The 23,814-nt window shown below is 47.5% G+C and overlaps 2 protein-coding genes across 13 annotated transcripts in view; one reads left to right on the top strand and one right to left on the bottom strand.

Moving 5' to 3' along the window:
* The window catches only part of WDFY2 (WD repeat and FYVE domain containing 2), a 235,604-nt gene extending 222,097 nt beyond the window's left edge, over positions 1-13,507 (top strand). For 6 of the 7 annotated variants that reach the window (XM_072976193.1, XM_072976194.1, XM_072976195.1 and 3 more), the window contains 4 exons: positions 2,458-2,559; positions 3,424-3,554; positions 5,871-5,979; positions 6,993-13,507. In XM_072976193.1, coding sequence (XP_072832294.1) covers positions 2,458-2,559; positions 3,424-3,554; positions 5,871-5,979; positions 6,993-7,022 — 372 coding nt within the window. In that variant the 3' untranslated portion in view covers positions 7,023-13,507. The remainder of the gene's footprint in view (positions 1-2,457; positions 2,560-3,423; positions 3,555-5,870; positions 5,980-6,992) is intronic. The other variant, XR_012079966.1, reaches the window with a different exon arrangement.
* A 1,226-nt stretch (positions 13,508-14,733) lies between these two features.
* Positions 14,734-23,814, bottom strand: part of DHRS12 (dehydrogenase/reductase 12) — a 37,215-nt gene continuing 28,134 nt past the window's right edge. For 4 of the 6 annotated variants that reach the window (XM_006210128.4, XM_072976199.1, XM_072976201.1 and 1 more), the window contains 3 exons: positions 22,835-22,925; positions 20,297-20,434; positions 14,734-15,122 (listed from right to left, as the gene is read on the bottom strand). In XM_006210128.4, the coding sequence (XP_006210190.2) occupies positions 15,013-15,122; positions 20,297-20,434; positions 22,835-22,925 (339 nt within the window). In that variant the 3' untranslated portion in view covers positions 14,734-15,012. Of the gene's footprint in view, positions 15,123-20,222; positions 20,435-22,834; positions 22,926-23,814 lie in introns of all 6 variants that reach the window. The other 2 variants (XM_031684577.2, XM_072976200.1) reach the window with 2 other exon arrangements.

Raw genomic sequence — 23,814 nt, 5'->3', positions numbered from 1 at the left:
CTGTTTTAAATCTTCTCGTTGAGGGATTTAAAGTTCTAAGTGAGCAGTTGGAGATGGTTATGTTCACAAGTGTTATATTTTATAAACGAAATCCCTGAGGTGTGTCTGTGGGGCACTTCCTGGTTGTGACAAGTGCTGTGCGGGGCTCAGCTTGGGAGGTCAGGGACACGTGCTGGAGCCATCCCTGCCCTGAAGAGCTGGTAGCCTTTCTGGAAGAAAAGACATGGGAGAAATCGAAAACCATTAAATGGTGTAAATGATTCCATCACAGCTAACGTGTGTTAGAGCCTCAGTGCTGGGCACATAGGAAGGGGCGTTGTCATTGTCAGCTCAGGGTTTTTGGAAGGAGATAGCGATGAGTGTGACGGGCCCGAATGTACTCTGACCTGGACAGGAAACACCAAGAGCCCAGACACGGTGAGCGGGAGAGGTCCTCACAGAGCCGTGGACACGGTCAGAGATGGTGCCGCAGATGGTGGGAGACCTGGAGGGGCTGAGCGCAGATCGGGTCAACATCCCATAGGTTAAATGTGCGTTTATGCAGTTAATGAAATCCATCTTTCATCATTTTATCATTTTTAAAAGTATATATAACCCACTTTCTTTGTAGAGAAGTTAGAGTGCTTGTTAACAAAGACAGTATCGTTATTGGTGATTTCCCACCACCCAGAAATGTCACCCTTCACATGCTGGCAAACATCCCTCCTGACATTCTTCTCTTCAGGTACATGTATGTAAGATTTATTTGACCAAAAAGGAATCGTACTACACATGCTGACTTTTTTTCCCCTTTTCAGATCTCTGCTCAGTTCCCTTTTCATAGACACTCACTGATACATTTCATGGACATCCTAAACCTTCATGCTTCCTTATAAAAGATGTAGGGATATGTGTGTGTGTGTGAGAAGCTTTTTTGTAAAGCCTCCTGATTTTCCTGCATCATAAGTATTCTGAAAAAAAATCACAACATAGATCAGTCTTCTAGGAGTAAAATGTTGTCTTTGGCTAAAAATTTTGCATTATTTTATTAAATCTGTCTTTAAACTAATTAGGGCATGAAAATTACCAAGCAAGTCAAGGCTTACTTCTTTTCTTCAATTTTAATAAAATAGACTAAGAATTAGAGCTCTTAAAATGTCATCTTTTCACTCTTTTTTTTTTTCCTCCTGAGAAAGTGTGTAGCCTTAGGTTCATTTCCACCAAGTCCCCAAATCTGTTCCATAACAGGTCTTCCTCAGAGAAGGATTCCATCAACAGACAAAGGGCTTCCCGAACCCGCCCGTACTGTGCTGCTGTTAGTTGTGAATTGCAGAGAGGCGGGCTCTTGTTTACCACAGTTCTCAAACTTGTTTGATCACAGGCCTCTTCTGCAGTAAGTGCCCTGTGAGTCAAATTGGAGTGCCTTGCAATCCACTTTTGAGAAACCCTGGAGTTGGATGTATTTCTCCCAGTTCCTTGGGTTTGGTGACATGTGGAAAGAGACCAGTCTCTCTGCCAGAGGGTGAATTTACAGAGCTGAACATGGAACCCAAGAAGCAAATGCAAAGTCATCATATGCAGAATCTATAAGAGATTTGCTAAAGAACAGCTTTAAGCTTAACACATCTTTTAAATTTGTTTGGCATAATTTAGAGTACTCGTGATGGGGTTGGGAAATCGTGAACAAGCCAGGATATTGTATGACTCATGAGGCAAGGAGCAGACCCTCCAGCCCTGCTGGGCGCTGCCTTGGCAGTGGACCTGTAGCTTCCCTGAGTGCCCGCTGTGGTCAGGTTCTGTGCTCCCAGCACGGGTAGCTGTGCGCATGGGTGATGTGCAGGTACATATGATTGTACACAATCAGAGCACATATGATTGCATGTGATCAGAGAGTGTGAGATAAAGTCCTCAATCCTCAACATAGCTGTCAGGACTCTGTGTGTGGCCCCTGCGTCCCCTCCAGCCTCGACCCTTCATATCCTGCCCACCCCCTCCCCACCCCCCTACCCCCCCACCCCCCTGCCTCACACACACATGTGCTCTGGCCAACCTGCCCTCTCTCAGCCCCTGTGCCTGCCCTCCTCCCATCCATCCCCAGGTCTCAGTTTATCATCATTTGTCAGAGACAAAGTCCTGAACCTCAGCCTAGGGCATCCCACTCTCACAGCCTCCTGTGCTTCTCCTTCTCAGGCCTTTGGTCCTTATACTGATTTAAATAATAACCATTATTTATAAGATTTTCGTGTTTCATCTTCCCTGATAAATTATGCACTCCATGATGGTAGAGATTCTTCTTATTCACCACTACATCCCCAGGGCCTGACCCATCATAGGCATCCAGTAAGTATTTCTTAAATGATCGAGAGATCACACCAGTTTCTTAGAAACACATCTTGCTTGTGTAAGTTTCAGCAACAACAGTGGTTCCCTTGTCCTCATTGCTTCTCACGTGACCTGTTCTGTGCTTTATTTGACAAGACCCCTGAGTGGTTGGACAGTGATTCCTGCCAAAAGTGTGATCAACCTTTTTTCTGGAACTTCAAGCAAATGTGGGACAGTAAGAAAATTGGCCTGAGACAGGTGGGTGATATGAATGCTTCATCAAAATGTGCTAGTGTGGGAATAAGTTTACTGTGTGATCTTAGAAGAAATAGTGTACCTGGGTGGGAGCTGTGGCCGGGGTAAATTATTGTCCTGCAGTCGCTTTGTGACTGCACCCTAATTTATTCCCGTTCTCTGCCAAAGCTCATCCCTCCTGGATTCGGTTTCCGTAGTGACTTGTTCCCAGTAGTTAAGGGATACAATTTGAGAATTCTAGTGGCATCTACTGAAATACACCATAAAATTCCAGGGGTCATGCTTAGCTCATATTGGCACCAAACCATGAAATTATTGTATATGGTATTTATTTCTTCTTAATAGTTCCACTTTCCTTCCTTCCATCTGAGTTTAGTCATTTAGATCTAGTTATAATACAGTATTTTCCATCTGATTCCACGGTAGGGTTTGGTCCGCTGCAAGGAAACCAGATGTCAGTCACCTTGCTTGAGCAAAGCCAAAGTGTAGACTGTGGGTTGAATCAGATTTCGTCCGTGTTCCCCTTCACCCAGCAGCGTAGTCTCTGGAGGTGGTACTGCCTCTGTACACCCAGCTTTAAGATAACTCAACTGCTGGGTGGTACCTCCAGTTAATACTGATGATAGTTGGAAAGAACCAAGCCTGGGGAGGGGGGGCCTTGGGGCCGTGGCACAATCATGTGTTTCCCAGCAGTCTTTATTCTGAATTAACAGAGTCCAAAAAGAGAGGCACCTGGTGTGTTTCCTCAGTTTCCTGGGTTAGCATCCTCACCTGGATGCTGTGGGTACCCTCACCTGAGCCTACTAGGCGGGGCCAAGGCGCGCAGCGCAGCCGCAGTCCCAGTGATCATGTTTTCTCTCCCTCCAGCACCACTGCCGAAAGTGCGGGAAGGCTGTCTGTGGCAAGTGCAGCTCCAAGCGCTCCTCCATCCCTCTGATGGGCTTCGAGTTTGAAGTGAGGGTATGCGACAGCTGCCACGAGGCCATCACAGACGAGGAGTAAGTCCCAGCCACCTGCAGAAGCATCACGGTTCGGGGTGGGGGGGGATCTGAGCGCTGCGCCCGGCTCCGCAGCCGTGACTGGTAGTGCCGCGGTTCCTGCTGGTTTCATACCGACCATGGCAGGTGGGCAGAGCCCTCCTCTCCACCAAGAGATTGTGTCCTTTTGTGAGACAGGAGGAGAGAGAGTGCAAGCTAAGAATTCATCTCTCCATCTCAGTCCCAGGGTAGGGGGCGTGGTGAGCCTTGAAAATAGATGTTCTTGGAGCAAACCCTCTCTGCCTGCTAATGTTGTCTTAAAAACTGTCCAGGAGTGCAGGAGCCCAGGCTTCACTGTCTAGCTCAAGCTGCTAACTTAACAGGAGCAGATCAGCCTACAGGCTCCAGAGGTTTTATTTTCCAGGAAGAACTAAGCCACTTCACCTAAGAGGCCAGTACTCCCAGTTGCCCAGCTACTGAGTCTTGCTAGTCGGTCTTGCCCAGCAACCTGGAACCGGAGGTTACTGCGCCACTGTGTTTTGGGGGGTGGGGGGGAATGTTGTCTTATTAATGTCAGCTGTTGCAAACTGCGCCCACGTCAGCAGAGTGCGCTCCAACAAGTTCCCTTCTGAGTGAATTACATACAGCAGGATTTCATAAGAGACTTGTCTGCCGAGTTCCCCCACCTCCACCCACCCCCGCACCTGGTATATAGGAAAATCATTTCAAGTACTAGATGGGTGTCTTAAAAGCTTCATGTAAATAGAAACATATTTTAAAGGCACTAGAGGAGGTCGGCATTTAAAGGAAACTCTTGGCAAATTAGCGTTCTCTTACAGATGACCCTAATGTTTGTTTTTTCATTCTTATTTAGTCAGAGCAAATATAAATTAAGATGGCCTTGCATAAGTAAGCATCCATGTTCATGGATTATTTTCTGCTTATCACGTGATGAAATTAATGCGAGAGTCCTCATTAAATTGGAGAGCTGCGAGAGACATTAGAGATGTTCTACTTTAATTGTTCGTTGAAGTCACAGACCCAGAGAGCCTAAGTGACTACAAATTAAACCTAATTCTTTCATTCTAAATATTTTAAAGCAGTCATTTTAAGGATACTGAAGATCTGTTCTCCAGATTGAGCTTAGAAAAAAAGAAAACAGCAGTCTTCAGAGAGCCCGTGGCAGAGTGGGAACTGAAACAAGATTAGAAAACTGCCGTTGTCCCTCCCGCGTCCGTCCCGTGTCCCCCACCCCCGCGTCTCCCCGCGTCTCCCCCCCATGTCCCCTCGGCGTCCCTCCACACGCTGTCTCCCCGCGTCCACTCCGCGTCCACTCCGCGACCCTCCGCTTCCCTCCACACGCTGTCCCCTTGCCCACATCACTGTTTCTTCTGCCCCTTCTCTGTGGAAGCGTTTGCATCTCTTTTAGAGCACCTAGGCCGTTGACAAGCCTTTTATTTTTTTATTTTTTCATTGAAGTATAGTCAGTTTACAATGTTGTGTTAATTTCTGGTGTACAGCATAGTGATTCAGTTATACATACGTATATATTCCTTTTCATATTCTTTTTCATTATAGGCTTTTACAATGTATTGAATATGGTCCTGTGCTACACAGTAGGACCTTGCTGTTTATCTGTTTTATCTATAGTAGTTAGTATCTATCTACAGCCATAGCACCCTGCGTGCTCCCAATCTGTCTGATCTCGGAAGCTAAGCAGGGTCAGGGCTGGTTAGTGCCTGGATAGGAGACCACCCTTCTTACAAAAAAAAAAAAAAACACAGATTAAAAAAATAAAAGGCAAATAACAGTGTTTGTTTATATATTATGTTATTTGTTAAAGCATTAGAATGCTGCAGAAAAACTAAGTCTGCAGTTATACCAGTGAAAAAGGAGAAAGAATGAATAGCCCTTGGATTAGAATGACAGTAGTATCTGAGGTATTTTACCAAGCGTGCTTTTTAAAAAATGAAATAGACAAAGGTATTTTACCAGCAAGGCCATCTGAGATCAAACTCAGCAAAAGCACTGGGTTATTTTAAACGTTTGCCAACAGCTTAGCTAGAGATTCTCACAGAGTCTAATCACAGCAACAAATTCTCGAAAAGTTTTGGAAACTTCATTGTCTCTTGACCATTTTGGAGAATATATAAGAATCCTTTTTTTTTTTTTAATCATAATGTGTCATCAGGGAATAGAGGTGGATCTGAGGTGCAATGCTAACAGTGAAGTAGTTTTGGCCATTTGGCTAAAAATTAGACCTTAATGTCACTCTAAATCTCTTTCATTTATGTACTACTGCCTTTAACTCTTGGAAACTTTCTTTGCTCCCTCCAGACGTGCGCCCACCGCCACCTTCCATGACAGTAAACATAATATTGTTCATGTGCATTTTGATGCCACCAGAGGCTGGTTACTGACTTCAGGAACTGACAAGGTTATTAAGGTAGGATGCTGTTGTTGTAGAAGCTTTCCATCTTTGGCCCTACGCAGCTATACAGGGGCACCAAGACTGCGTAAGGGCTGCTCAAAAGGTTACCCTTGGCAGTGAGCATTTTTGAGACCTCATTACAGGCACTGGCTGTACACCCCAAAGTGAGACATGGCTCTTGCTTGAAAGGAAGAGCCATTCTCCTAGGGACATACTCTTAAAAAGACAGTCAATAATATTCGCACGTTCAGCAGCCAAAAGAGTAACATGGACAAGAATTACTTGAAAAGTTCAGTAGAGGGAGACGGTGCTGCTGGAGATGGCTTCATGAAAGAGGTGGGGTTTGAGCTGAGCATTGAAGATGCCAACAAGTAATAAACAAGATCTTTTCCCAGTGAGGTCAGTTAGCCCAGAAGCATCCCCCCAGGGCCTCTCTGAGGACTGTGCTGAACCAGTGGATTCAGTGCCACAGCAGAAACCCAGGATGGAAGCGGCCACCCCTGTATCGTTCTCTGAGACACACAAACACAGGCTTACCTGGTTCACTGCGCTCTACTTCCTGGGTCCATTCTGGTCCCTTTTTGGACGCTGCAGGGTAAGGTGGTTAAAATAACCCCCTTTGGGAGCTGACAACTCTATGACTTTGAGCAAGTTTAAAGTACATTCTGGGAGCCTTGGCTGCTTTATTTTCTGAGACATCTTGTAGAACTGTTTGGAAGATTAGATAAGATGTAGAGGACACAGCACATCCTGGTACCATTTGTTGTCTCATACATGTCACTTCCCTTCCCCCTTAAATGAATTGAATCTGCCTTTATTCTCCATCAACTGGATTACAATTTCCAGCTGCCATTGCCCTGGTTTTGAAGATATGTTGAAACTTTTTCGTGGACAAATACTGTTTTATAGATTTATGAATGATGTTAGTTCAACACTTAGTTCCTTGTTAAATTTAAAAATTCTGTTGTAAGGACTGTCGGTCCTCAGCACAATTTAATTGTAGTTCATTAGAGCTCTTCTTTTTACAGCTGTGGGATATGACCCCGGTTGTGTCTTGATGACACTCTTAGGCATCAGAAAGATAGTATTTACTCAAGAAATGGTGGTTCTAATCCAAGTCATTACTGGAGCGGGAAAGCAGATGCGTGAGAAGGAAGAGAGAAGCTGAGTTTGCACGTCAGCCGCGCCACAGCGCTGAGCATCAGTGAACTCGTGAGGGAACTCTTTCAACTTGTTCATACAACATAAAAGAAGATATTTTTTTAACAAAGGGATTATACAGTCTGGCTGTGCTACATTGTTGTGAGTATCCTGGAGTATCCTGAAAACTGAGTGTGGGGTGTTTCATTTTCATATTTTTCAGCACTTCATTTTCGTTGTTGCTTTGTGCATTGGAGAAATAAGGGTGGTTGTTAAGTAGTTCCCGTGTTTCCTTCACTTGGGCACGTGCCTTGCATCCTGTGATCAGCATCTTTTTCTTCTCTGTGTTTCCACCCTCACCTTCATCTGCCTTTTGCCAGAGTTGGTGGCATTTACGGTTTATTCGTGGCGTTTCTGCTTCCATAGAAATCCTCTTCCATTGAGAGATTTGGAAAATCATTTATGTGGGTTTCCCAACTGACTTCTTGAATCACCTGGAGAAGCATCCGTTTGTAATGTTGGGGTCACTCACGTTCTCATGGAGTGGAAATGATCTTGTGTTTTGGCCACTGTTTTTCTCTGTCTTTCCCCCGTTTAAAAAAAAAATGCTGGGAGAAAGCTGCTCCTAAACACTGTCATCACAGAGGCACATTTTCATAACTCAGACCTTCAACCCTCAGTGCCTGGATCATTTCTAATTCTGATCCTTTTATGTTTTAATTTTATTGACACAGCTCTCTGTCGCTCATATTAAAAACAAAACCTTGCGTCCTCCAAGAATAGTGTCTTTATGATGTGTTTTTCCGTGTGATGTCACCTCTGAACTTGAACGTCTTCATTGCTTTGAGGTTGTAGCCTGCTTTTATTCTTCACTGTCTGTATTTTCTTCCCCTTTCAAAACTAGATATTTAAAGATTGTTATCTTTATGTATTTTATCTGAATCCTTTGCACACTTTCATACCTGTGTGGTCTGAGACGTGGAAGGCACTGAACCCTGCAGCTCATGCCCTGTTCCTGTGGGCTTGTATGGGGTAAGGGGCTGTAGAAAATACACCTGCAGAACTCACTTTAAGGGAATCCAGTCAAACTTGATAAATTGAGGTGTTCTTGTGTGTAGTGACTCAGTGGGATCCTGAAGCCTTTTTTAAAAATCTGATTTTCACCTGTGAAAACAGGATTTAAATTAGCAGCAGGCGTGTGCTGTGTGCCCTCTCCGTTTCTAAGCACTTTACGGGTACCACCTCATCCAGCCCGCACCTGTCAGGAGCATGGGGTGGAGGGGGCCCCTGAGTCCTTGGGGTTCATCAGGTTAAACAGAGCCTCGCAGATGAACAGGCCAATTACTTGCCCTTCTCATTCTGAGCCCTGGCTCCACAGGGTCTTGTCCTCTTCCGATTTGACAACTTGGAGGATGGTAGTATTTAAAATCCTCCCTATTTTTTCTCTTTTCCTGGAAAGCAGTTTGTTTGTTTTTTTCCCTCATGATCTTTACTTTCCTTTCTAACCGGGAGAAACTACCAGCCATACTCGGATACTACCCCTAACACTGACCAAGCATGCTTCCTGGGGATGGGCTTCCTCAAGAGGCGTCTGCTGCTGCAGCCTTGAGGGGCAGGACAGTGGGTGTGCCCTGTGCAGCCCCGGGACCCGACAGCCAGGACCTGAGACGTCAGAGCACGTCGGCCTGTGTGCCCGGATTCTAAGGTTGTGTACGCACACACATACACACACACACACACACACAGAAGCAATCGCCCACTTGTCACTTCACTGTCCCTTCCACACTCCCCTTGCAGGCCATCAGTCAAAGCCATTATAACCAACCTGTGTCTCTTCTGCATGGTTGCTCTGTGAGAGAGCTTTAAAAAGGGAATTCAATTGAAAATACTCAGATATTTTGTAGTTTACTGCTAGAACATGGAGCCATTTACTCTGTTGTACAGAATAACAAACTATGTGTTGGAAATGAGTCATAGAAATGAATCGCTCTTGTCCCTCCCTCAACTCTGTGGCATGGCCTGTACTGACCCAGGCAGACACAGTGTCAGGGAGGCAGCAGACCAGGCGCCCAGCAAACCTGGCCTGGATCTGAGTTGGGTCGAGATGAGTTCAGACCCTACTGAGGAAGCTGACTGTCCCCAGTGGGTCACATGTGACACCGTGGTCCCTCTGGTCTGTGACCCTGCACTTCAGTCCAGCCATCTCCCTCCCAGCATGGCTGTACCCCAGCCCACAGAGCCACTCAGCTGTTGAACTGACTTGACACCTTGTTAGTGATGTGAGTTGTCATCAAAACCCACAGATTTGTGGAAGTTTCCGTGCTCTGTCCTTTTCTGTCTCCTCATCTCTGTCAGTGCTTGAATTTGGTGAGAAGCGCTTAGCCGACCAACTGTGTGTTTATAATACTGTGAATTCTTGAGTTTTACGTTGGCTCCCCCATGTTTTGTAACTCATAGATGATATGTGTTGGTGTTGGGGTGCCTTCCACGCATCGTTTGGAACAGAGGCTTCAGTCACTAGGAGTGGAGGCTGGCACCCACCCCTGGCTTTCCTCCTGTCTAGGTGAACTCACGGTTCGTTTCATCCCACTGGAATTGCACTTTACATGTATTTTTTGCTCTATTATTTCAACATACAGAAGCTCTGGCAAGTAACGCCTAACGCGATTATGTTGGGAAAGTGGCAGAACCACACATGTCACACACAGGGCTGCCCTTTATGTGGGAGGATAAAACTGATCATGTGCTCTCAGTTTCTCCAAAGAAATGATGTTACTGGAACCTTTACCTGCCTGCCTTGTCCCCACAGTAGCAGAAGCTGTTTTAGATCAAGTCCTTGGAGTTGTGTCTTTCTCTATGAGGTCTGCCAACCTCTTGAGGTCTGTCATGATGTAGTTCTCACTTAATTGTGTGAATTTTCACAGAATCATAAAAATCACAAAACTGGAAGGGATCTTTTGAGTATTAGAATGTTCCAAGCACAGAACACCTTAGTCACACCAAGCAGGTAGATAGAGCAGAGGTATAAACTAGAGGAATCTAAAAGAAGAATTTTCGAGGAACAATTGTTTTTGAACATTAGCTGCATGAGTGGGAGGAATGACTTGCGGCCTTGAGACGGGGCTCTCAGGAACCAGGTCTGTTGACCCATAGATCATTGAAGGTGAATCTGATACTTCTGGCCGCAACCCTGTGGTTCCGAGCAGGTGGGTCCGTGCAGCGAGGTGGTTATTGCAGGTCTTCATCAGCATAAACTCCTTCCCACGCTCGTCCCCACAGACCACCCCAGCTGCAAAATTGCAGTGCAAACCAGGGGCCCTGGAAACTCACCTTCCCCTCTGTGTGCAGGCTGGCCGAGTGAGTCCCTTCACTGCCCTTATGGTACATGGCCTTTTCCTGTTTTGAGATTCATTTCTCAAAGGCCTAATTTATTTTTGCTTAACATTAATCAGTTTTCAAAAGCCTGAATTTTGACTTTTAAGCAAGGGTCTAGGTCTCAACTATGTATCAGAGTTACTGGACATAAATATTCCTTAAATGAGATTCCTTTGGTTTTGCCTTTTCATAGTAGTTTAATTGTGTATGTAAGTGACCTTGTCCACTAAGACTTATATTTTAAAGTGGAAGAAAGCTTTGTGCCAAAACGCTCTTTTTTCCCTTTCTCCTTTAAAATAATGTTAAGTTACATTTTTCCTGACGTGCAAGTGGATATATAGGGCTGTGACTGGGAAACACAGAAGCAAAGTTCTGAGCACTGCAGGATCTAGATGACCCTTGAGGCTCTCAGTCTATCCAGTTCAACCATTTGCTGGGCATCCACCATGCAGCAGGCTTTGAAGCAGGCCCTGGGGTCACAAGGGCCATCTGTGGCTGGGACAGAGGCCACACTAATGAGTAGATGGAGCGTTTCCGTGTCAAGTGATAAATTCAGTGATGGAAGCCACGTGGGGTCCTGCCCAGGAGCTGCACGGGTGCCCCTGCCCTAGCGGGTGGAGCCAGGGGACTTCGCAGTGGAAAGGACTTCCGAGCTGAGTGTTGAAGGATGTGTTGGAGTGATGGAGTAAGGAAATGACCTTCCAGGCTGTGGAAACAGCGTAAACAAAGGCCCAAGAATGGCCTCAGCCTGGTACTCGGGGCCCATGGTGATCTGGAGGTGCCAGAGGGTACCACGTGTGCAGCTGCCTCCCAGAGCCTGAGCTCCTGTCGCCGTGAGACGCCGATGCTCACGACCCCAGAGGGGGAGGCGGCACATGTTCCCCCCGGGCATTCACCCGGAGGCCCATCATTTTGAGTCAGATTGTCCTACAGCTGAGGCTAGTTACCAGTTTCTTGTTCTTTGGAAATACCTGGAATTATTATCTTAAAATGACCCCTGGTGACTAACTTTTGAACTTCGTTGGGGCACAGCCCCTCACTGGAGGCCACCGCTTGAACGGACTTGGCCTGGAAGAGCTTACGACATACTCTGTTGGGACACGGGGGCCAGGCTCAGCTTGACCTTTGGAAAAGGACAGACCTTGACCTGTGGCGGGGGAGACTGTCCTGTAGGGGTGACACTGCACTCACACGCAGCGCAAGCAGGCCACCACCGCCCTCGTTTCCCTCCCGGCCTTGATTCATTCTTGCAAGTCATGGGTCATTTCAGTACAGTGAGGTCAGTGTGATAAATCCTCATCCTCCTCAACACTCACCGAGTGGACAGGAACATTTTTCTCAATTCAGTGACTGACAGTAAAAAGGGTTTCAGGCAGCCACCACCCCGGGGACCTGGCTCTACCGAGCAGGGGCGTCCCAGCACCCCGCTGCGGGCTACTTTCTAGTACTTGCTATGCCATCCACTTGCCTTTTCCTTTCGGTGTCCAGGTATCATATGTCCGTAACTTAATTCAGGAACACCCATGTTCATTTTTAAACCTTAGCTCAACTTTTACAACCAAGAACTATATACACACCAACCCTCGGGTTTCTAGTTTGTAATTCTGCCTTTAAACATTATCCTTTCCACTGACAATCCTATGTAGGCCTAACACAAGAAAGCAGGGATTAAAATTAGATCTGTCCAACACTGGAATGGGATTCCTCTTTCGTTTCTCATGCCAGGGGATTTTTGGACAGTACATAGCCCCTTGTCTGTTGTGGAAAGGAGAGTAAAAGTCTTGAGGAAAAGTTGAATTTGATGATTGTTCTTAAGATTCCTTCCAGTCCGTGATCCTATGACTTGATGACTGTTGTTTGTTACTGGACGGGCCCAACCCTGACCGGTGACCTGCCCGCACGTGGCCAGCTTAACTCAGGTAAATGGGAGCAGATCCCTACGCCTTTGTCTTCTGTCACATCAAGTAAATTGCTTGCTTCCTGTATTTTCCCGTCTAGAGCCCTGGAGGTTTGAAAAAGATGGTGAAGGTGGAGGTCAATCATGGGACCGTCTCGTTAAAAACAGACACCTCAAAGTGTTCACATTTGTGAGTCCAAAAGTGTGCCTGGCTTTCTGGGGCGAGAAAGAGAACTGCGGGCTGACTTATGGGTTAGATTTGGGATAAGACCTTGATATTTAGGGTCCTTTCTTTTTTCCTCCTTGGTTCTCTGGGGAGCATGAGAGGGTAAACTAACACAAAAAGGGGAAATGGTTTGAAAAAAAGTATTTCATTTAAACACTTTTTTTTCATTTAAGTGGATGGCTGCCTTATGTTAATAACATACACCACTATGATGTACGGACCAAAATACTGGTGTCGCTGATAACCATTGTATTCCTGTGTATTTGTGTTTTACGCCATCTGCCTTTTTTCCCCAACGTACTGTCATTTTGCGAAAGAAAATCTTTGTATGAAAAGTGCAAAAACTGTTACTAACTGGACAACAGGGAGGTGCTAGCCCCACACTCGTGCCTGCCTGCCGCGGCCTCCGTGCCAGGGACACGGCTCTTCCATCCTGCGCGCCCATCATTCCACAGCCGCATCGGAACCTGGCTGCAGCGGGCGCATTGCTTTATGGGTGTCTGTTCCTTTCTTTTTGAAATGAGAGATTCTCCAAGGGGTGAGGCTGAGGCTGAGGCTCTAACAAGCCCACAGCTGGAACAGATTGCTCAGATGTGGTTCTAGCGAAACCCCTCTGGCCTTGCCACACCCTCTGCCGCTAGATTCCACCAGGCGGACCAAGCAGTGTTGACGTTGACTTCCTGAATGTGATCAGGTGGGAACGAGCAAGCACTTCCCACCATGTTACAATGTCTGGATCTAGGTCTACATTTAGATGCTGCTGGATGCTGTGAATGTTTCTGAGCTCTGCTCAGCTTCCCACTGTGCTTCCCTCTAACTGAAACATACGCGTTGCCATTACTGATATCAGAGACTCTCAATGCAAGTTACTGCCCTGGTTTAAAATAAATGTCTGTGGAAACCTTCCTGCAGCTGTGGTCCCATCAATTTGTTGTTGAGCTGTACCACGTGCCCACACGCACCCCAGCAGCCCCGACTTGGTCTCACCCTGGCTGGCTAACTAGGCTCGAGGGCACGGCAGATGGGGTGTGGCCGAGTAGTCCTTTTCATTTTCTCTTTGTCACGGAAGACTGCTTTAACTGTGGCTGATAAACTTTTCAAATGAAGAGAAAGAGGACTCAGGGAAAATACAGCCAGGAAAAAGCCTCTGTAAAAATTTATGAGGCCCATTTTATGAATAAGAAGAGAAGCTGGAAGAAATCAATGACCTGCACACTGTCGAACAGCCAGTGGGTGGGGCGGCTGGGTCGCACCAGGGCCACCGTCCCAGTGATGTCCTTCCTTCCACCTGCCTGTGCTGGTGCACGCCCCCCACCCACACACACCCCCAGAACTCCAGAAGCCCCTGCTTTCCTTCCAGAGAGGAGAGATGCAGTCCACTGGCACCGCTGCTCCCTGACCTTCCCAGCAGATGCATCAGGAAAACCCCTCGTTGGCTGAGAGCCTGGATCGGAGCACCTGAGGCCCTGCTGAGACCTGGCACCGTGGGACTGGCTGAGCCATGCCCAGCTGGGTTTTCTGCCGCTATGGGTGATGAGTTATATTTCACCTTGAACATCAAGAATGTAAGTAAATAATAACTCTGTTCATTGATTTTGTTACAACTTTCCCTAGCATCACTAAGAGGTAAAACGGGGGTTAACACAGAAGTTTTACCAGACTGTAGCACCGGAATGCCAGGTGCATAACTGAAGCCACGCCTAATCTTAAGAAATGTCAAACAAGGCCTCACGTGACTGTTTGTGTAAACAGGCACTGAGCCTTAGTTCAGCTCTGCTCCAGGGGCCTGGGGGCCAGGCCAGGGCAGCAGAGAGCCCTCTCCTGCCTCTCTCTCCCAAAAAGAAGTGTGGGGTAATCTTAAACAGACTCTAAGAAAACCACATTCTCAAAAGATTTACATAGGAAAAGAAGCCGCTGAGGAAGGTGATGATTTGCTTGTTCCCAGCCCCGTTCTGTGTGAGTTCCTTCCTGCTACAGGGGGTGGGGGTCATCTTTAGGGGGATTTTTTTGGTGTGAGTTACTAAGTGCTGATGTTAATAGCTAACATATATCAAATCTTTACGATGCACCAACCGTTCTTCTAAGTGCATTACAAATAGTAACTCAATCAGGTAACAATCACCCCATGAGGTACGCACCACTATAATCTTCTTTACTGCCAGGGAAAATGAAGCCCCAGAGGGTAAGTAACCCGACCTGTGGTCCCACGGTGAGGTGGTGGTGGATCAAGCCTTCAAGACTGGGCTTTATAAGGAATGGGGTTAATTTCTGTGACTGTAGATGCAGGGGAAACCAGCTCAAAGTGCAACAGTGGAATATGAGCCAACCTCCAGGGCCGTGGGGGGAAGCAGAAGTGGGGTCTGCTCACTGGCCTCTGGTCCACACCTTCCCATGGTGGGTCTGGCCTGGCCTATTTAAATCTCTGAGCCAGCTCTTCCAGGATTTCAATTAATTTCTCCTCTTCAGCCGGTGAGGACGATGTCCTAGCAAGAGGCAAGTGTGTGGGCACTGGTTTCCGATCTAAAAGTGAGAGAGGAAAACAAAGATGTGAGCAGCTCGGCAGCGTGGATGGACCTCTGTGGCTGATGCGCAGGCCCCAGCCCCGTCATTTCATCAACACTTGCCTGGGAGGGGCCCATCATGGGAGTCAGATGCAGTCCTTGTCCTCATGGGTCCACACGGACAATGAGGTGTGACAGAAGGGAGACCAGATAGCCAAGATGGCAGAGTGGAGGACACAGAGCTCACCCTCTCCCACGAGTAAGCCAAAGCTACATCCACATACAGAACAATTCGCACAGAATACCTACTGAACTTTGGCAGAATATCTCTTACTTCAGTACTACAAGAATCCTCATAAAAACAGGTAAGAAAAAGAAAGAAAAAGGAAATCAGTGCAGGACCTGTCCCCTGGGGAGGGAGCAGCAAAAGAGGAAAGCCCCATCCCCAGCAGGGAGGTCAGCAGGGACAGAAAGGGAGCTTCAGAGGCTCCGAGGAGAAAGCAGAAGCCACTTGGCACACAGAACTGAGAGGAACTGACACAGAAGTCCCCTGCAATCCCTAGCTCAAGACATGAGCCCGTGGGGGCGGGCCAGGACTGGCTGTTGGAGCTCAGTCTTCTAAGAGTGAGCCCAGGGAGAGGACTGGGGCTGACTGCACAGAGGCGGCCTTGGGGCTGGAGTGCAGTGCAGTGCAGGCTGTGGCTGAGAGTGTGCAGAACAGGACAGGCTGGGTGCCCCATAAAAAAAAAGCATCACTGCTGGTGCACGCGGAGGGGGTGGGGGGCAACACGGCCAGGCCGTAGCTGCCGTATTTGAAGAAATCTTGACTGAAGACTTCCCAAACCTAAAGAAGGAAACAGATATCCAAGTACAGGAAGCACAGAGGGTCCCAAACAAGATGAACACAAACAGATCTACACAAAGACATAATTAAGATCGCCAAAGTCAAAGATGAAAGATTCTAAAGGCAGCAAGAGAAAAACAAAGAGTTAGTTACACGGGAACCCCTATAAGGCTTTCAGCTGATCTCTCTACACGCACACTGCTGGCCAGAAGGGAGTGGCAAGATATATTCAAAGTCCTGAATGAGAAAAAGCTGCAACATAGGATACTCTACCCAGCAAAACTATCCTTTAGAATAGAAGGAGAGAGAGACTTTCACAGATAAGCAAACACTGAAAGAATTCAGCAATACTAAAGCCTGTCCTAAAATATTGAAAGGCCTTCTCTAAATAGAAAAGAAGCAGGAAGCTATAGAAAAGAGAAAACCATAACTGGAAATGTGATGACTACAATGAACTGCATGAGAATAAACATGAAAGTGTAAAAGAGGGTATCAAAATCATAAAAGGTGGGAGAGGGGAGCAAGAAAATGTAGATTTTCTTTTCATTCTTCTTAGGATGTGTTTGAGCCTATATGACTACCAATCTAAAGCAAGCTAACGTACTTAAAAAACAGGGTAATACTATGACAAATGCTGGAGAGGCTGTGGAGAAAAGGGAACCCTCCTTCACTGCTGGTGGGAATGCAGTTTGGTGCAGCCACTGTGGAAAACAGTATGGAGATTCCTCAAAAGACTAGGAATAGACTTACCATATGACCCAGTCATCCCGCTCCTGGGCATATATCCAGAAGGAACCCTACTTCAGGATGACACCTGCACCCCAATGTTCACAGCAGCATTATTTACAATCGCCAAGACATGGAAACAGCCTAAATGTCCGTCAACAGATGACTGGATAAAGAAGAGGTGGTATATTTATACAATGGAATACTACTCAGCCATAAAAACCAACAAAATAACACCATTTACAGCAACATGGATGCTTCTGGAGAAGGTCATTCTAAGTGAAGTAAGCCAGAAAGAGAAAGAAAAATACCATATGAGATTGCTCATATGTGGAATCTAAAAACAAACAAACAAAGCATAAATACAGACCAGAAATAGACTCATAGACATAGAATACAGACTTGTGGTTGCCAAGGGGGTGGGGGGTGGGAAGAGATAGACTGGGATTTCAAAATTGTAGAATAGATAAACAAGATTATACTGTATAGCACAGGGAAATATATATAAGATCTTATGGTAGCTCAGAGAAAGGAATGTGACAATGAATATATATATATATGTTCAAGTGTAACTGAAAAATTGTGCTCTACACTGGAATTTGACACAACATTGTAAAATGAATATAAATCAATAAAAAATGTTAATAAACAAAACAAAACAGGGTAATACTCAATGGTGAAAAGTTGAAAGCCTTCCCACCAAAATCTGGAACAAGACAAGGATGCCCACTCTCCCCACTTCTGTTCAACATAGTATTGGAAGTCCTAGCCATATAAATCGGGGGGGGGGCGCGGAAGAGGGATCCAAATTGGAAGAGAAGAGGTAAAATTATCACCATTTGTGGATGACATGATACTGTATATATAAAACCCTAAAGGCTCCACATAAAAATTATTAGAGCTAATAAAAAAATTAGGCAAGGTAGCAGGATGCAAGATTAACATAAAGAAATCAGTGCATTTCTTTACACTAACAATGAAAGAGCAGAAAAAGAAAGTAAAGAAACAATCCTCTAAAATCACATCCAAAAAATAAAATACTAAGGAATAAATCTGACCAAGGAGGTGAAAGACTTATACACAGAGAACTACAAAACATTGATTAAGAAAATTAAATATTACTTAAAGAAATGGAAGGTTATCCCATGCTCTTGGATTGGAAGAATTAATATTGTTAAAATGGCCATACTGCCCAAGGCAATCTACAGACATAATGCAAATCCCTATCAAGTTACCCAGGATATTGTTCACAAAACTAGAACAATTAATCCTAAAATTTATGTGGAATCACAGAAGACCCAGAACTTCGAAAGCAATACTGAAAAAAAAAAATGAAGCTGGAGGAATAACCCTCCCAGACTTCAGGCAATACCAGAGCTACAGTAATCATAATAGTACGGTATTGGCACAGAAACAGACATCTGGATCAATGGAACAGAACAGAGAGCCCAGAAATAAACTCACAGACTTATAGTCAATTAATCTTCTACAAAGGAGGCAAGAGGATACAAAGGAGGCAAGAGGATACAATGGAGAAAAGACAGCCTCTTCAGCAAGTGGTGTTGGGAAACTGGACAGCAGCATGTAAATCAGTGAAGTTAGAATACTCCCTCACACCATACACAAAAATAAACTCAAATGGCTTAAAGACTTAAACATAAGACATGACACTGTAAACCTCCTAGAAGAAAACATTGGCAAAACATTTTCCGACATAAATCTTAGCAATGTTCTCCTAGGCCAGTCTACCCAGGCAATAGAAATAAGAGCAAAAATAAACAAATGGGATCTAATTAAACTTGTAAGTTTTTGCACAGCAAAGGAAACCATAAGCAAAACCAAAAGACAGCCTATGGAATGGGAGAAAATATTTGCAAGTGATGAGACTGACAAGGGCTTAATTTCCAGAATATATAAACAGCTCACACAACTTAACAAAAAAACCAAACAACCCAATCCAAAACTGGGCAGAAAACCTAAACAAGCAATTCTCCAATGAAGACATACAAATGGCCAACAGGCACATGAAAAAATGCTCAGTATCTCGCTAATTATCAGAGAAATGCAAATCAAAACTACGATGAGCTATCACCTCACACCAGTCAGAATGGTCATCATTCGAAAGTCCACAAACAATAACTGCTGGAGAGGGTGTGGAGAAAAGGGAACCTTCCTATGCTGTTGGTGGGGATGCAGTTTGGTGCAGCCTTTATAGAAAACAGTATGGAGATTCCTCAAACAACTAAAAATAGATTTACCCTATGACCCAGCAATCCCACTCCTGAGCATGTAAGTGGAGGGAACTGTAATTCAAAAAGATACATGCATGCCAATTTTCATAGCAGCACTATTAATAGCCAAGACATGGAAACAACCTAAATGTCCATCAACAGATGACTGGATAAAGTGGTGGTAAATATATACACTGGAATACTACTCAGGCATAAAAAAGAATAAAATAATGTCATTTGCAGCAACATGGATGGGACTGGATATTGTCATTCTAAGTGAAGTAAGCCAGAAAGAGAAAGAAAAATACTGTATGGTATCACTTATATGTGGAATCTTAAAAAAAAGATACAAATGAACTTTATTTACAAAACAGAAGCAGACTCACAGACATAGAAAACAAACTTATAGTTACCAGGGTAGGGGGCAGGGCATAGGAGGGGATAAATTGGGAGTTCGAGATTTGCAGATCCTAACTACTATATATAAAATAGATCAACAACAAGGACCTACTGTAGAGCACAGAGAACTATATTCAAGATCTTGTAGTAACCTGTAATGAAAAAAATATGAAAAGGAATATATGTATGTATATGTATGACTGAAACATTATGCTGTACACCTGAAATTGACACATTATAAACTGACTATACGTCAATTAAAAAAAGAAGAAGGGAGACCGAGTCAGGGTGGACAGGTGTCAAGCTGAGTTTCAACAGGACTCCAGGTGGCTGGGGGGAAGGTCCTCAGGCCTAGGTGCTGGCTGGGTGGGGTTGGGGGACTGGGGAGTGTGTTGTGTTTGGGAACTGGCAGCTGGTAGCCAGAGGAGAAGATTCGGGCTGCCACAGGGTCACCAGAGCTTCATAGTGGCTCACGCAAAAGTGACCACATCCACGATGGGGAAAGAGCCATCGCGAAGACCCTAGCCTCCACCCAAGGTCACATGTTCTCTTTGACCGTCTTCCCTCAGCCTGCTTCCTCCCTGAGCACTTGCCCCCGGGACCCTGCCCAGGTAGAAACACAACCTTAACAGGTAACTGTCTCCTGAAACAGAAAAGCTGAGTCACCGGCTCCGCACTGCTGCTTTGGACCTCTCCCACCCCCAGGGGGCAGAGAAGGAGCTCCCTTCTCCAGACGCCATGGGGCCTGGTCTTGCCCAAATGCTGAGGACAGGGATCACAGTCCGAGGACTTCATCCTCAAAGGACCCACTGAGTTCAGAAAGGTAGATGGAAAGAGCAGGGGGTGCAAAGCCCTTCACAAAACTAACCCCAACAGGCAAATGAGCCGTCCTCTGGCACAATCACAGCCCCACCCTCACCCGAGTTTCATGGAGAGGAGGGTGGTCTGGGGAAGGAGGGTCCTGGGCACCTTCACACCCGGGGAGGAAGTCACCTTGGAAGAAGAGGCCGCTGGGCTGCGCGGTGGCGGCGGGGGCGAGGGCCAGCCACAGCACGGTGTCCGCGCCCTGGGCCGCAGAGCGCAGCCTGTCCCCCATGCTGGCGTGGAACCCTGGCATGGAGAGCCGCACGCCTGCGAGGAGGGAGGGGACACAGACGAGGTGGTTAGGTCAGCGTCCTCGACTGAGGAGACCGTGTGTGGCTGGCTTCTTTCATCACCAAAATAACCATGATAAAATGGAACAGGATCACAGACTGCCCTCTTTCCACTGCACAACAGGCTTTATCTCACCTGTTCAGATCTCAGCCTTGTTACAAAGCCCTCTGCAGCCTGGGAGGAACGTGCTGCTCACCAGAGCCCCAGAGCGTGTTGGGGCCCGGGGGACCCCAACCAGCCCGTTCCCTGGGAGCAAAATCACCCACACCTCCCCCCTTTCTATCCTAAGAAATGCGGTATTGGCTGCACTGAGGCCGGGAGGACCAGACTCCCGCCTCCAAGGTGAGCCACCTCTCCCAGGATCCTGGCTGACGGATGGGTCCTTGGACTGCACTTGTGTTTTTTACTTTTTAGGGAACTTTTTACTTCCTGCCAAGCTCCCCTGCGTCACCTCCCTCAGCACTGCAAGTCCCGGCTACACAGAGGTCCCTCTGCTGGTGTCGCCTCCCCAGCCCCCCTCTTCACCGCAGGCAGCCCAGCGCTGGCTGCAGGCTACACCCCCGTTTGCCCACAGACCTTGGGGAACACACTGTCTCTACAGTGAGCACATTGGGAAACAAAACTGTTCTCTCGTGAAGCCAAGGAAAGAAAAGGAAGCAGACAAACAACATTTGAGAGCAGTGATGAGATCAGAGGATTTCAGAGATAGAAAGGATCATCTAATCTAGGCCCTTGTTTTGTAAATTAGAAATAAAGGTTTGATTTTTTTCTTTGTACAGAAGCAATACGTGCTTACTGTGGGAAAAATTGGGAAACACTGACCAGCAAAAAGAAGGAATTTGAACCTGAGTGGTACCACTCAGGGAGGACAAGTGTCCCCTAGCTCAGGCCCTGCGCAGCCCTCCCTCGGGCCTCTGTGTCCACAGGCAGGCCGTCTGCACCCGAGCTGCCCAGCCGTTGCCCTGTGACCTGGGACAGCGGATGGCAGATCCGGGTGGCGGGCTTGCTAGCACGGATTCTGCCAGCACACAGGCTGCTGTGCGAGCTGTCGGGGTGAGGTACCCGGGAAGATGGGAGGCTGGCAGCTCTCCACGGCCTGAAGGAGCTACATGGTCTCCTGTCAGGAAGTGACAAGAAGTGAGACGCCATCCTCTTCCAACAGTCCTGGCCTGAGTCCCTCCTGGGGTGCTGGGCTGAGGACACCCCCTTTGCTTTACAACGGGAGGCTGCCAGACATCCCCGGATCCGGGCCGCAGAGGACTGGTCTGGGCCAGGTCTCCCTGCCAGGTCTCCTGGGATGCTGCGTAGCACCAACATACACCTTTCTCCGTGGCGATGTGGGTGTATCAAAACTAAGACCGTGAGGCACATACGACTTGGGGCCTGATATCTTCATTTAATGACAGTGCAGTTTTCCTTTCCCATAGACGTGTATCCTCAGCAGAGTTTTCAGGGCTGAGCAGATTCCTCGTGCAGGTGTTCCATAATCTATTAACTCACCCAGCACCGGTGCTGTGATGAGCAACCTCATCTCCACATCTCTCATGATTTCTTAGGATGAATTCCAAGGGTGTGTATTACAAATGTTAAGGCTTCTAATAAACCGGCTTTCAGAAAGGTGATGGCAAGTGTATGAGAGCACCTGCTCCCCAAAACGCTGTGGCCCGGCCCCACAGGGAAGCCCTTGCCTCTGTGTGCCTCCGTGTCTCCACCTGTAACTGGGGGTGATAGCAGTGCCCACTGCACGGGGGCTGTGAGGACAAGCGCCTCAGTGTCCACACAGCCTGAGAGCAGCCCCGGGCACTCGGGTGTCCTGCGGACGCTCTGTTTTCAGTTTCCTTGCTGGGGGAGGAGGAAAGGGCTCAGAGCCCAAGTGATCTGCCTGGGCTCACAGAGCTGGGAGGGGCAGTGCCCGAAAGGAGCGCTCCTCTCCTGCCCTGCTGTTCCAACACGCTTCCAGAGAATTCCACCCTTTAGGGATTATTTGCCTTTGTGCGTTCACATCCAGAAACCTGGGGAGTGGTGAGGTAGCCTATCCCCATGTCCCCAGCGCCTCCCTGCGACTTCCCTGGGCCCTCGTTCATTCCTCTCACGTGGGAATGCCTGTGTGGATCAGATCCCACTCCCGAGGGAGGCCCCCAGGCCCCCCCACCCGCACTGCCCCCTCCCTCGGCCACACACGGCAAACCGACAAGACGACCGCCTGTGGGACCAGGCTTCTCCCCCTCCAGCCCCGGCCTGCCCCTCACGTGGGAGCGAATCCCTAGTCCTCGTGACACAGGTTTCAGGTCATTCCTGGGGAGAGTCAGTCCTGCGGCTGCCCAGATATTTTTAGATGAAATGCAGGCGGCAAGGAAATTAAAGGCTACGACCTACCTGGGGTGTCGGCCCAGCCAGGATGCATGCAGGAGAAGTGGATGGCCGGGTGCGCTCGGGCCCAGTGCTCCGTCAGAACCACCTGCTGCCTCTGGACGGGCCAGGAGAACAAGTGGGAGGGGAGAGGGTGACACAAAGTCAGCCCCTACCCGGCCAGGCCCGGATTCTGCAACGTCAGGTGATCACCTTCCTCGAGAATCTTCCGGCTCCACCTCCGTCGGAGGTGCGGACAGACCAGCATCAGGAATGAGGGCACAGCACACTGCCCGCTGCCTGGGGGCTTCTCTCCCCCACCCCCATGAAATTACACCCAGAGCCTCCTCTTTCCTAGTTGCTTCTGTGGCCCTATTTGTTGCCAGACACAGCTCAGTGAGGTCACGGCCTGCCTGGCTTGTGGTGGACCTGGGCCCAGCACATACGGGCACTACGTGGTGCCGCGGACAGGAGCAGGAACCCCGCCTCGGAGTGGAGGAGCCGTGCTGGAGATGCTGGAGAACACCAGCTGCGGATCTTTTAAAGACCCCTTAGGTACTTAATGACCCCACCTTAGCCTCAGCTGTGTGGAGGCTGCCACCCAGTCTCAGGGCAGTTTGATTACATTTTGCAAGGAACTCCATCTGGGCCTCATTTATGGAGTGCGTGGTTTATTCCTATATCCCCTGGAAAAACCATAAAGAAGTATGGTTCCTTTAAATGTCAGGATTTTGAGTCATAAGAAGAAATCTGCCAGGATTTGGTCTGGGGGTCAAGGAGCAAAAGGGGGGTGGGGGCGAGGTGGGGGCAGCAGACCACACCAACAAGAGGGAAGGCTGGTGAGCCCGGCAGGTTCACAAACGAGGGAGCCCAACCAGGTGAATTTAAGGGCACGAACTGTAAATGCAGACGGTGTACAGCCGGCTTTTAAAACAGCTGTGATAAACTGAGATATGGCAGTGCGACTACACTTTCTCTTAACATCATACATGAGATCCAGACCCCTG

The sequence above is a fragment of the Vicugna pacos genome, chromosome 14 (assembly GCF_048564905.1).
Source record: "Vicugna pacos chromosome 14, VicPac4, whole genome shotgun sequence".
In the NCBI taxonomy this organism is placed as follows: domain Eukaryota; kingdom Metazoa; phylum Chordata; class Mammalia; order Artiodactyla; family Camelidae; genus Vicugna; species Vicugna pacos.
This window is presented reverse-complemented; position numbering and strand designations above follow the sequence as displayed.